The 13,564-nt window shown below is 37.8% G+C and overlaps 1 protein-coding gene across 4 annotated transcripts in view; it reads left to right on the top strand.

Moving 5' to 3' along the window:
• TRPC6 (transient receptor potential cation channel subfamily C member 6) overlaps positions 1–13,564 on the top strand; it is a 161,415-nt gene that overhangs the window by 97,818 nt on the left and 50,033 nt on the right. For 3 of the 4 annotated variants that reach the window (XM_064375355.1, XM_021671675.2, XM_064375354.1), the window contains exon 2: positions 11,514–12,288. In XM_064375355.1, coding sequence (XP_064231425.1) covers positions 11,602–12,288 — 687 coding nt within the window. In that variant the 5' untranslated portion in view covers positions 11,514–11,601. Of the gene's footprint in view, positions 1–5,481; positions 5,571–11,513; positions 12,289–13,564 lie in introns of those variants that run through there. The other variant, XM_021671678.2, reaches the window with a different exon arrangement.

The raw sequence follows: 13,564 nt of genomic DNA, 5'->3' as shown, positions 1-13,564 counted from the left end.
CCTTAACCATCTCCAGCTCCTCCCAACACTCCACCACCTTTCCCAGCCTCTGGTAACCATTCTTCTACTCTTCATGTCCATGAATTCGACTGTTTCAATTTTTAGCTCCCACAGATGAGTAAGACCATGCAAAGCTTGTCTTTCCATGTCTGGCTTATTTCATTTACCATAATGACCTCCAGTTCCATACACGTTGTTGCAAATGACTGGATCTCATTCTTTTTTATGGCTAACTAGTACTCCATTGTGCATAAGTACCATATTTTCTTTATCCATTCATTTGTTGATGGATACTTGGGTTGCTTCCAAATCTTACCTATTGTAAACAGTGTTGCAGAAAACATGAGAGTGCAGATATTTCTTCAATGTATTGATTTTCTTTCTTTCGGGTATATACCCAGCAGTGGGATTGCTGGATCATATGGCATCTCAATTTTTAGTTTTTAGAGGAACCTCCAAACTGGTCTTCATAGTGGTGGTACTAATTTACATTTCTGCCAACAGTAACAAGGGTTTCCTTTTCCTCACATCCTCACCAGCATTTGTTATCACCTGTCTTTAGGATGTAAGCCTTTTTTAACTTGGGTGAGATGGTATCTCATTGTAGTATTGATTCGCATTTCTCTGATGATCAAGATGTTAAGCATCTTTTCATATTCCTATTTGCCATCTGTATGTCTTCTTTTGAGAAATGCCTATTCGAACATTTTGCCTATTTTTTAAATCAGATTATTAGATTTTTTTTCCTATATGATTATTTGAGCACTTTATATATTCTGGTTATTAATCCCTTGTCAGAGGGGCAGTTTACAAATATTTTCTTCTATTCCTGGGTTGACTTTTTACTTTATTGATTGTATCTTTTGCTGCACAGAAGAGAGATTACTTAAACAGCAAGGAAACAAGACCAAAGGGGGCAAATGACACTTTTCTTTCAACTGAACTGGTGATAAACATCTGGCTGATTCTATTGATTAAGTTCTGCAATAACATCTCATGAGCAGAGATACAGGTGCTTTATAGCACAACTCTGAGCTCCAGCTAAGATCTGAGGAATATTGATTCAAACAACTTTTTAACCTAGGCCAATTATTCTGCTTTTATTTGGCAACATTATAAGTGGGAATAAATTTAATATGAGCTATGGGAATATCTAGGAAACAATATGTTGTTTGTTGTATTAGATCTTCATCATAAGAAAATTATCCTTAATAGGACCAGAAAATAATTTCTTATCAATAACACTGATGCCATTCCCTTTTGGTTTTTACAGTTAAGGAATCAGAGGCTCAGAGGCTCAGAGGGATGACACAGGTAGTATCTGACAGAGTAAGGATTCCCAGCTCAGCTATCTTTCTTTAAAGCTTTGTTCTTCCAAATATTTTGCGAGGTTTCCCAAAGTTTTCTCAAGTTCAGGTCCGCAAGGACTCAGTTCTCAGTTTCCCTCAATTATTCTCACTTGAAATCGTGCATTATATAAGCCCAAACCCCTCAGAACAAAACCACTGGGGTGGCAATCCAGTCTGTGGGTCCTGAAGCTTGAATCTCCTAAATTGGAATCCTGAGCTGTTAAGGATTTACCTAAATGTTTACCTTTCTGCCCTAGGGTAGAAGTGCTAAGTGCTAGATGTGCTAAATGCTAAACTGTGAATATCAATGGATGTTTAGTTTCTAATCCTGAGTGCTGGCCCTTTAGTTAAACTCAGCCAGGAACCAGAAATCCTACTGGGGATGAGAACTCTTATGCGTTCCAGCCATAATAAACATTCTTCAGGTTTTTTTCTGGATTGCTGACTTAGGCAACTGTGATTTTCTCTGCCTGCAGGCCAAGTCTCCTCTTTCCTCCTCTCAGCCTACCTCTCCTTCATTCTTAGGCTAAGTGGTATGTCCTCAGAAGGCTTTCTGTGACCCCCCAGACTGGGTTGAAAACTGCTTGCTAATCATTTATCTACCATACTACTTCCTCTTTGGTGACATTCATAACCCTGTAATCTTTTGCTTGCTTCTCTTTTTTTCTGCCATGTCCTATTTCTTTCTGGCTGTACCCCCATGTGCCTAGCAGAGTGCCTAGAACATGTTGAAGTAGATGTCCAGTAAATATTTGAATTGATGAATGAATGAATGAATGAACTGTTACGATCCCAGTGGTGGTGGGTGTGACGGTTGATAATGATGTCTGAAATCATACCACATCAGCAAAGAAAAGCATTTCATGATTCTGGTTTCAATAAATGAAAACTATGTGCTGCATGGTCCTACCTTCTGTTTCTCTATTCATGTACTCTATTACACATAGCAGTCTCATACAGACTGAAACTGTACTGTGAGCATTTGGAGCTCTCCCCCGTTGTGGACATTTAGAGTATGTTCCAGACCTATTATCAAAGTCTCTTTCTTCAGCCCCATTATCTCTGGGAATCAGCAGCTTCAGCTTGTGCTCTTCACAAACATTTTGAATGTTTTTATGACATCAGATTATTCTTCTCACGCTCTAAATCAGAGTTGTTCATCCTAAGCCTCATATGAACATTAATTTAGAATTTATGTGGATTAATCTTAGTTACAGATTCACTTTTTTAAGATATTGGACTGCATGAACTTGAATGGGTGAGTGTCTTTCCTGACAGATAGCTTAAAGAAGGGAAAAATAAGCTCAGAAAGGTGTGAACTGATGATGCAGCAATTACACATCAAAAAATACAGTTACCATTTTTTGTGTGCATAGTTTTTATCAGTAATTTCTTTCTCTTTCTAGTAGTTTAAATTTCTTTAAAAATTATTTCAATAGGTTTTTTTTTAGGGAACAGGAGGCATTTGGTTACTTGGATAAATTCTTTAGTGATGATTTCTGAGATTTTAGTGCATCCATCAGCCGAGCAAGGAGTTAATTATGGCAAAGTGAAATTATCTTATATAGAGCATATGCTGGGTGTCGTTGGCTTAGTCCTCTTGGCCTACCCTTCATGCTTTGCATACTGTTCTCTGCCTGTGGCAACGGCACCAATGCAGACCTGTGTGGACTGCATCAATGGGCTCCTTTGCCCCCCAGCATTGGGCTGAGTTCAGCCCATCAGAGGCACTGGAGAGCAGGAGAGTAAGGTCAGAGTATCAGTTCCTTTGGCTCTCTCCTTGATGGTGAGCTGTCACCAGGTCAGGGCCACTGTCAAGTGTCCCTTGTCTTATAGTTCTCCTGTTCTGGTAACTGTTCCATCGTTATGCCCCTTCAGACAGACTTAAGCCTACATTGTCTCAAATGTGGGCACTGCATGGTGCCATGTTGGATTTCCCTAACTTCTGCACACATACTCCTACAGTTCCTTCATTAGACTTTTAAATTGTCCAATAATTGAAGTGTGCTTTTTCCTCCCCACAATCTATCTTATGCAGAGGATATTTGTGGAATTGGAAAATGTGCTTGTGTAATACACATGATAATGACCGTCATTGATAATAGAAGCAAAGAATTTAAACCTCTGCCTTCAATGAGATAATTTGGATATAGTTTGCTGGTATTACACAGAAACTTTTTAATATTCCCAAGAGTACCCTGTTTTGTTCTTAGAGCTTTGTTCTTCCCAATATTTTGCAAGGTTCCCCAAAGTTTTCTCAAGTTCAGATCCCCAAGGACTCAGTTCTCAGTTTCCCTCAACTTGTCCTTAATTATTCTCGCCACAAATGTCTGGGCCCAGAGCTTTTCCAAAGAGCATTTCAAAGTAGGAAGACATGACACATGAAATAAATTAAACCACCAAGGAGAAGCTAAAAGGGAACAATGACATTCCAGACAGTGTTTTGTAAAACAGCAAGTTTCTATAACTTCTGTTATTTACCCACAATTTCATTCTCTCACACAGTTTGATTTCTAATTTGTACAAACAAGATGTCAATTGATGATACACACAATTTGTTACACGCATCCTACATTTTTCAGTCATATTTTCGCTGGCTCCCAACTGAAACTGACAAGCAGCTCAGGCTAGTATCATTTCATTCATAGAATACTAAGGCAGGGTGTGATGTAGTGTGACGGATCAAACAGAAAGTTAGTATTTGAAGAAATGAGAAGAGTTCATGGGGAAAATTGAAACTAATTGAATCAAAATGAATTGCTATCTAGAAGATTATCTGGAAGTTCAAGGGATTTGGTAGTGTATTGTGAAGATGGGTGGTCACAGTCTATGTATAATGTAAAGAATCAGGAGAGAGAGCAGGGTGAGAAAATATTAGTTCTGTCTTTATTTTTTTGTTTGTTTGTTTTGTTTTTTGAGACTGAGTCTTGCTCTCTATCACCCAAGCTGGAGTGCAGTGATGCAATCTCAGCTCACTACAACCTCTGTCTCCCGGGTTCAAATGAGTCTCTCACCTCAGCCTCCCAAGTAGCTGGGATTACAGGTGCCCACCACCATGTCCGGCTAATTATTGTATTTTTAGTAAAGATGGGGTTTCACCATGTTGGCCAGGCTGATCTCGAACTCCTGACCTCAGGTGATCCGCCCACTTCGGCCTCCCAAAGTGCTAGGATCACAGGCATGAGCCACTGCTCTCAGCCCTAGTTCTGCCTTTAAAGCCAAGAAAATCTCTGCTTCCAGATCATGAACAAGTCACAAGTATGCCATTGAAAACATGGTTTTCAATTTCCTTTGTCCCCTGTTGAACTCAGTACTTATTTGAAATGAACGTAACACTACATATACATCAGAACACACTGTGGCTCAGCTTTTCTGTTTTGTTCCTTTTTTGTGTGTAGGGTTGTACATTGTAGTCACTTTCAGGCAGGTTAATAGGGAACAAACAGGTTTTGAACTTTATTTCTTTGACAGGAAGGATCCATGTATTCCACAGTTATGTACTGAGAGTTTACAACGTGTCCCTCTGCAAAGAGGGGTGAACTCAGTGGTGAAGAAGGCAAAATCATCCTTGCTCTCATAGAACTAAGGGAAAGCACTCTAATTGTTTATTGCTTCCTCAACCTCAGAGGCAAGGCCTAGGGTGTGTGTCCAGAGATTAAGTAGTCAGGGCAAAAACAGTGTCTGTGCTGTAAAATGAGAACAAAACGACTTCTTTTATTCATCTCCGCAAAGTGGTTTGCAAACTTGCTTGTTGTATATAATGTTAATCTCTAAATATCCGAGTCTAATTGTTCACATAGATAATTGTGCATGTAATAAAATGCAAATTCTGGAATTTCTTTTATTTCTACTTTCCTAGGATGAATCTACATTACTCTTGTGGCTGACCACACTGCCTGGAATAGTTACATTCCATTTACATTTTTAAAACTTCTGCTGTGGTAGAATTGTGCTTTAAAATGTTTGTAAGGATTTTAAAATGTTTGTAAAGTTAAGCTGGGTACTTAATATGAAGCTTAGTTTGTATAAAAGCAGTTCCATTTGATAAAAGTGCATCATAGTTGAACAGGAAGTAGAGAAAATTACTACATATGCTGGACTCAAGCATGCAATCCACTCTACTCAGAAGCTAATTTGTATTGCTGGCATTTTCAATAGAGATGGATTATTCCATCTCTCACTATCTGGGGCAGCAAGCACTATTAGGATCAGGAAAATGAGGTATGTAAAAACATGGCTTTCATGATCTTACCTATATCTGAGTGCCATAGGGGCGGTGGCTAATTACACTCTTTCCTAGAACCAGTATTTAATATGTTGTTTAAAGAAGTTATAAAAATACAGACATGAAAATGTAGGTCATTAAGCTTTTAACCATGTTAAATGTGGCTAAATGGGTGACAAAATTTCTTAGTATTTTCTTAAATAGAAGACCTGACTTTAAAAAGTGTGCTCTTTAGCTGAAATGAAAATGTCTCTTGTTGAAGTAGTGCTGCAGAGCTATGGACCGAGTTGTTCCTCTTTTTCATAGATGATTTGGCTGCATTCCATTTACTATTAATGTAAAATTCTACAACATAGTTTTTCAAAGCCATTTGCAGAGAGGTTTGTAAAATAATCTGGTAACATCTAGTATCTTTCTTGAATTTGTTTCAAATATCTGTTACTTACAAAGTTGTTTTACACATTTTGCTTTTGCATAGGAGAGGCGGGGATTAAGCAACACCACTCATGACATAAAAATACGAGTGGTATCTTTTATTGCTTCTCCAGGCTGCAGTTAAGAAAGATAAGGAGAGCAGCAAGGCATGCGTTTTGTTCTGTTAACATGCGAGCAGCTTTTACTGTGTCTCACTGCTCATGCAAGGGGTGCTGAATTCATTGTGCCTGCATTTGTAATATTCCTAAAATAATCAAAAACAAACAAAAATGTATTGGTACTTTCTGGCTTTTCAGATACAGAATGATGAAGTTGTAACTCTGTCACAGATTCAGATACCGTTGACAGAGTGCTAAAGAGATTATGACAATCTAGGCCTTTTCATAAAAATATATCTGAAACTTGTATCATTGCATATGATTAATATGTGTGGTCACAACAACTAAGAAGATACTTTAAAATGGAAAAAAAAAATCTGCGAAAATATCTTTGCTGTTCCTTCAAGAAGTTACAGGTACAAAAGCCATAATAATTTAGAAGGAAATAAGACACATCCTTAGGATTAGTGGCTTGCCAAGATAGAACTTGTCATTTTTCAAATAAATGGGTAGGAAAATCATAGATTTTTTAAATTTTAGAATAAAAGATGCCACAACTCAGACTTATTCTATCTAGCTCAATGTAAACTTAGTATTCGATGAAAAAATAAAATGTTCTAAACCAGATTAAAAATTGAGATATAAGTAAAGTTGCCAATTATTATTTTTCTTTCTTTAAAAAGACAAAGACCAGGTGTGGTGGCTCACATCTGTAATCCCAGTATGCTGGGAGGCTGAGGTGGGAGAATCACTTGAGCCCAGGAGTTTTGAGAACAGCCTGGGCAATATGGTGAGACCCCTTCTCTACAAAAAAATACAAAAATTAGCTGCATAAGGTGGCGTTTGTCTGTAGTCCCGGCTACACAGAAGGCTGAGGAAGGAGGATTGATTGAGCCTGGGAGGTTGGGGCTCTAGTCAGGCAACAGAACGAGATCCTGTCTGAAAAAAAAGACAAAAAAAGACAAATAACTTATATCAATTACCATCTCAGTTCTTGCCTTTCTCATGGGTCTTCTAACTGAATAACGGCTAAAAAAGTGATAAAGTCAGTGTCCTTCTTATTTTTGTAAGTACTATATAAGTGCTTATTCTTACTGATGCGGTTGTGAAAAAATTAAATCCAAATTAAAATGCTTTCCACATTCATAATTTCAATTAGCTCTGAAAATAGTCCTTTGAGATAGGTCAGAATAATTATTCCTCCATTTTAATAGATAAGAAAATGGAGCCTTGTTCTTCATGTTTTGGTATTTGCTACTATTTTGTGTCAATTTTTTGTCATTTTTTTAGTTATATGAGAACTTTCCTTGCAAGTTCTCACTCCTAGTACTTTCGTCTTACTTTTATAGATGCCTGATCTCATTTTGTTTTTCCCTTAATTTTACATTTTTTCTTTTTCAAAGTATTCTCCATGTTTGGAAGATACTGTCTCTCCCCCTAATCTTTGAACTTCCTCTTGTTTACAATAGAAACTATGCAAAGCAATAAATACAGAAGATGAGAGAGAGGAAGTAAAAGGCTGAAGAGGTTAGTAAAAGCCAGAAAAGTGACAGAGAAAAGGGAAGAGGGTTAAGAATTCAGCAGGAAGATGATGGATGGTTGCTCACGTAACAAACCTTGATGATCTCCTGTCTCTTCTACATTGTCCATATTGTTAACTCAGAAATAATGCGGTTCTTCTAGAAACTCACTCCTAACTCAGGAATCACCTTTTGCCAAAACTAACATTAGTCTCAGTCTAGTTTTTATAAGAGGAAATTATATTCTCTTAGAAAAGACATTATAAGGAATATATTTTTAAAAAAGCAAAGAATATCTACTAAGAATCACTAGATATATGAGGAAAAATTCTACTATGAAATACAGAGACCAAAGCAAACAAACACAGAAAAGCAACTCATGACTAAGTTCTCTGAATTATGATCTTCATCACAAATCTTTATCATTAACATCTCCAGAGGGAGAAGAGAAAATTTTTGTGCCTTTAAAAGCAAAAGAGTCCTATAAAAAGTAACATTTGAAAATCAAAAAGATGTTTTTGAAAACTAAAAATATAATAACAATTTTCATAAATATAAAGTTGGAGAATTTTCCAGAATATAATAAACAATATTGAACATAAATAATTAGAAGTTTAAGAGAAAAGATGAGAAAATGAAAGGACAATTCTAGGATGTCCAACATTCAAAAAGAAGGAATTCTAGAAATGGTACATTGAAAGCAAAAAACAAAATTATCAGATAAATAGGGCAAGAATGTTTCTTAGAAAAGAACACTTTTTTTCCCACATTAAATGGGCAGGAGTATGGAGGAGAAGAGACTCCCTTCAATAAACAACCATGTAATTTTAGAACACCAGAGACAAAGAAAATACCCATAATCAAAATTGCATCAGGCTTCTCAGTAGCCGCCAAACTATAATTTAATAGAGCAAGACCTCCAAAATTATCCTCAACCTTGAATTCTCTACCCAGCCAAACTATCAGTTCAGTTTAAAGGTAGGACAAAGTCAGTTTTAGATGTACACCTTCTTTAAAAATTTACCTACGCATGTTTTATTAGTCAGCTGTTGGCAGATGTCCTGTACTAGAACAACGAAGTCCACTCAGAAAAAGGAAGATCTGGGATACAGAAAATAAGGACCCCAATACAAAAGCAAAGCAAAGAGAATCCTTGGAATGATACCAAAAGGAAGATTCAGAGATAACATACATGCATTAAGTCTAGACAGCAGCTGGTCCAGATTTTCCAAAATTGAAAAAAGAAATACCCACATAATATGTTGAATATATTAAAATAAGATTTACACTGATGGAAAAGAGAGTTTGATTGAATTAGTCACATGTATATAGAGCACTGAGCAAATGAAGATAATTTTTACCTACTAGGTTTCAGCTTGCAGGGAAGTTGTACCTGAAAGTCACAGTAGTGTACTGCTTAGCTATGATTAGCACTTGCGTTGTCAAAATGTAAACAGTAAATAGTTACCTAAAAAATAGTCATGATATAACAATACTGGAATGATAAGGAACCATGAGGGGGTCTACGTGTGTGTGTGTGTGCGTGTGTGTGTGTGAGAGAGAGAGAGAGAGAGAGAAATGTGAGGGTGTGCTATAATGGGAAGTCCATAGGTAATGCCAAACCTGAAAAATCAAGAAGTAAAAATATAACCAAAGCTATGTGATTATAACATTTATAATTATTTTAAAAACCAGCTAAAATAGTTAAATTAAAATGTTTTACCTCTGGAGATCAAGACATGGGGAGAATAAACTAAAATATGCACATGTATAACTTTAATAGAATTTAAAATGGAGTTAAAAATAAAGTAATAGCTACAGGACAAATTAGTTACAGATGCTGTTCCCTTATAATTAATAAAAGTTGCACATACATTATCTAATGACCCATTTTAGAAGTTACTTTCATATATAACTTGATATTGGCCTTTCATGTTATTTATCAATTATTATTATTATTATTATTATTTTTGAAATTCACAAAGTTGTCTCTTAAGAAAACATCAGTTTGGTTGGTTTTAGAGAGGCCTTGGATAGCTAAAGGAATCACTATTGAATGAAAATCTATGAAAAATATTTGTGAATATGGTGGCATACTCTTCAATCTCCTCCAAGGAGAAAATCTATTTGTGAGTTGCTGAAACTTGACTATCTTCCTTTCTATTGCTGGCCATCACTCTGCCACAGACCACATTGTCTGGAGATGTGGAATCAAGGTTGATAAAGACCAGTAGGGAAAGCAACTAAGATTCTCCAAACCTGACTGTATTGGAGGGAAAGATGGCTTATGGGGTCCTTGGATCTTTTTATTGTCTTCTTTGTACTGGGAAGTTTGTGACAGTTTTTAAAGAGGGATGAATCTTGGAACATTCATAAAGAGAGGAAACAATACGCATTTATCACACTTTTCTTTCTCTTTGCCTCCCCTATAACCTGGCCCTTCCCCAGTTCTGCAAAACATGCCTTCTTCGGGTTCAGTTAGTGATACCAATAGGAGTTGAACATCTAATTGTAATGAGATCCCTTCAAGCTCAAAAGAGCTTAAGACATAAAGTTATAAATTAATAAGGAAAAAATATTTATTATAGAATTTTGATCAGAGGAAGAATCACTTCCCCCTCCCTTTTTTTTTTAATACAGGATCTTGTTCTATCACCCAGCTTGGAGTGCACTGGCATGATCAAGGCTCCCTGCAGCCTTGACCTCCTGGACTCAGTTGATACTCTGCTTCAGCCTCCTAAGTAGCTGGGACTAAGTAGCTTGTGCCACTGTGCACCATCAATTTTTCTATTTTTTGCATAAATGGAGTTTTGCCATATTGTCCAAGCTGGTCTTGACTTCCTGGCTCAAGTGATTTGCCCAACTTGGCCCCCCAAAGTCCTGGGATTACAGGGGTGAGCCATAGCACCCAGATACTTTACCTTCTTATCACAGATTGAAGGACTGCACTGAAGGCTGGCCACTGCTCTGACCACTTCCTGTACCATAAGAGTGTTTTTTCCTAACTGGCATCTGCATCACAATTTTCTCCAGTTTGCAGTGATTTTTGAGACAACAGAGTTCAAGCACTTATTGCCCATGTTAATGAAACCTATACTCTAACATCTAGCTGATACCTCTGCTAGAGAAAACTTTCAACCTATACCCAATCCCTGTCTCACCCTCCCAAAACACACTCTCACCTGACTTCTACTCATTCTTCCATTTTCAGCATGTCATTTTCTCTCAGAATCTGGGATAGATGCCCCGCTATAGGCTTATCATTATAATTAAACAGCTGATAACAAAGCAATGTGCTGATTGCCCATCTCTCTCTTTAGTCTATAGGACTTGAGTCTTTCCTGCTTCTGGATCTTCTAGTGAAGATCCAGAATTAGGAAAAAGCATATGTATGTATATATATGTATATGTTGGTTTTCTTGGACCTAATATAGTTCCTGGACTTGGCATCAGAGGGACTCAATAAATATTTGTTAACTTGAATGGATTTTCTATTGTCTCTACTTTTTAAAAATTAGTCTTACATTCTCTGTCACATTGGTGACTGATTATGGATAAGAGAGTCCATCTTTCCTAAGTCTATACCATCTGTATTTGAGAAATGTACATTAGTTTCTATTTGAATGGCACAGAGTGATTATGGCAATTGCTAGTCTCAACCCCAAACTGGAACGTTAAAATCTGTAAAGTGCTTGGCTTTCTTAGACGTGTAGTTCTTGGAATCCATTAATAAATAAATGCATCTTCATTTTTTAATATAATAGGTCTAGAGATGATGAGACAACATCTAATATACTTGAGGATTGTATTAGATGAATGGCAGGTCATTTGGCACACTAAAATGCTCTTAATATGATTTGTTTACAATCTTTCTGTTTTATTGCAGCCGGGGATCTGACAACAGACTGGCTCACCGGCGGCAGACAGTTCTCCGTGAGAAAGGGAGAAGGTTAGCTAATCGAGGACCAGCATACATGTTTAGTGATCGCTCAACAAGCCTATCTATAGAGGAGGAACGCTTTTTAGATGCAGCTGAATATGGTAACATCCCAGTGGTGCGGAAGATGTTAGAAGAATCCCTCTCGCTCAATGTTAACTGTGTGGATTACATGGGCCAGAATGCCCTGCAGTTGGCAGTGGCCAACGAGCATCTGGAAATTACAGAACTTCTTCTCAAGAAAGAAAACCTCTCTCGGGTTGGGGATGCTTTGCTTCTAGCCATTAGTAAAGGTTATGTTCGGATTGTGGAAGCGATTCTCAGTCATCCAGCTTTTGCTGAAGGCAAGAGGTTAGCAACCAGTCCTAGCCAATCGGAACTCCAGCAAGATGATTTTTATGCCTATGATGAAGATGGGACCCGGTTCTCCCATGATGTGACTCCAATCATTCTGGCTGCCCACTGCCAGGAATATGAAATCGTGCATACCCTCCTGCGGAAGGGTGCTAGGATTGAACGGCCTCATGATTATTTCTGCAAGTGCAATGACTGCAACCAGAAACAGAAGCATGACTCATTTAGCCACTCCAGATCTAGGATTAATGCCTATAAAGGCCTGGCAAGTCCAGCTTACCTGTCATTGTCTAGTGAAGATCCAGTCATGACGGCTTTAGAACTTAGCAACGAACTGGCAGTGCTGGCCAATATTGAGAAAGAGTTCAAGGTAGGTCATTAACAATCGACACTTCACCATCCACAAGCTAGAGTCAAGGTACATTTACCAGCTTCCACCATGTACTCAGCACTGTCCTAGTTACCGTGGACGCTAGGTAATTTTATAAATTTATCCAACAAGCTCTTTATTATAATCATTGTAGCAAAAGTTGTGATCGCTACCATTTAGTGATGCTCTACTCTCTGCCAGACATTTTACATTTATTATGTCTAATCTTTATCCATTCCCCTTGAGAAGATATTATTAGTTCCTGTCTGGATGGGTAAATGAAGGCATAGAAAGTTGCGGTAATGCCCGAGATCAACAAATGGGAAATGACAGAGCTGGGTTCAGAATCCAGGTATGCTGTGCTCTGAAAAGCCCAGGCTTTTTCTCCCATAAAACACTATTTCTATGTTCAGATCACAGTGATAGATGCTGTTGAGGTCAGAAAGAAGAATAAGCTTAAGGGAGTCACAGTTGACTTGAGAGACAAATGCTCACCTGAATAAAAATATAAACAAAACTACCGGGTAGAGGTAAAAGCAACATAATGCAGAATTTCAGAGAAGACAATATTTCATTCCTATCAGGCTTCAGGAAAGCTATGTGTAAGATGGCATTTCAGCTCTATATGGTAGAACAAGTAAAATTTTGGAAGGCAGAGAATGAGGGAAAAGATATTTTAGGCGAAGGTACTAGCAAAAGTGAAAGATTGTAGATATGAAATAGTGGGAAATGAGAACTCTGAGCAGTCCATCTCTTAGTAAGAGGTATCTGGAGAGAGAAATGGTGTCAGATGCTGCCATTCTCCGTATGGCTCTGCTGCATTTGGAGAGGATGAAAGCTTGTATCCCTAGCCCGAGATCTTCCCCACAGATATCTCTAAATTCCCTCTGCCAGTTTGCGGTAGTTCTGATCTAACTTTTAGTGCCCATCACCTTTTACCATGTGTTATTGATATTTATGATGTGCTTATCTCCTTTACCAAATAATGCAGATTGGAAACAGGTTGGATTCATCAAGTACAGTGTTTTACAAAAGTGTATATTGGTTTTATTTTTTCTGTTCTGAATGCTGTGAGAAGGCTTGTTTCTATACTGCTTGAGGGATTGCAGCCCAATCTGTCCTGGGCAGCTTCTTGGTGCCACTGTCACTGATGTTTCACCTCAGTATCAGACGTCATGTGTCCCTCTATCCTCAAGTCCTGTCTATCCAGAAGGGGGAGGAGGAGGAAAGGACCACTGAAATGCCCAAGGCGGAGAAAGGTGTTTTCCTCCAGCTA

This window comes from Aotus nancymaae, unplaced genomic scaffold, assembly GCF_030222135.1.
Source record: "Aotus nancymaae isolate 86718 unplaced genomic scaffold, 86718_ANA_hifiasm-v0.15.2.pri h1tg000012l, whole genome shotgun sequence".
NCBI classification, from domain to species: domain Eukaryota; kingdom Metazoa; phylum Chordata; class Mammalia; order Primates; family Aotidae; genus Aotus; species Aotus nancymaae.
The sequence above is the reverse complement of the archived record's forward strand: the minus strand, read 5'-3'. Positions and strand labels throughout refer to the sequence as shown.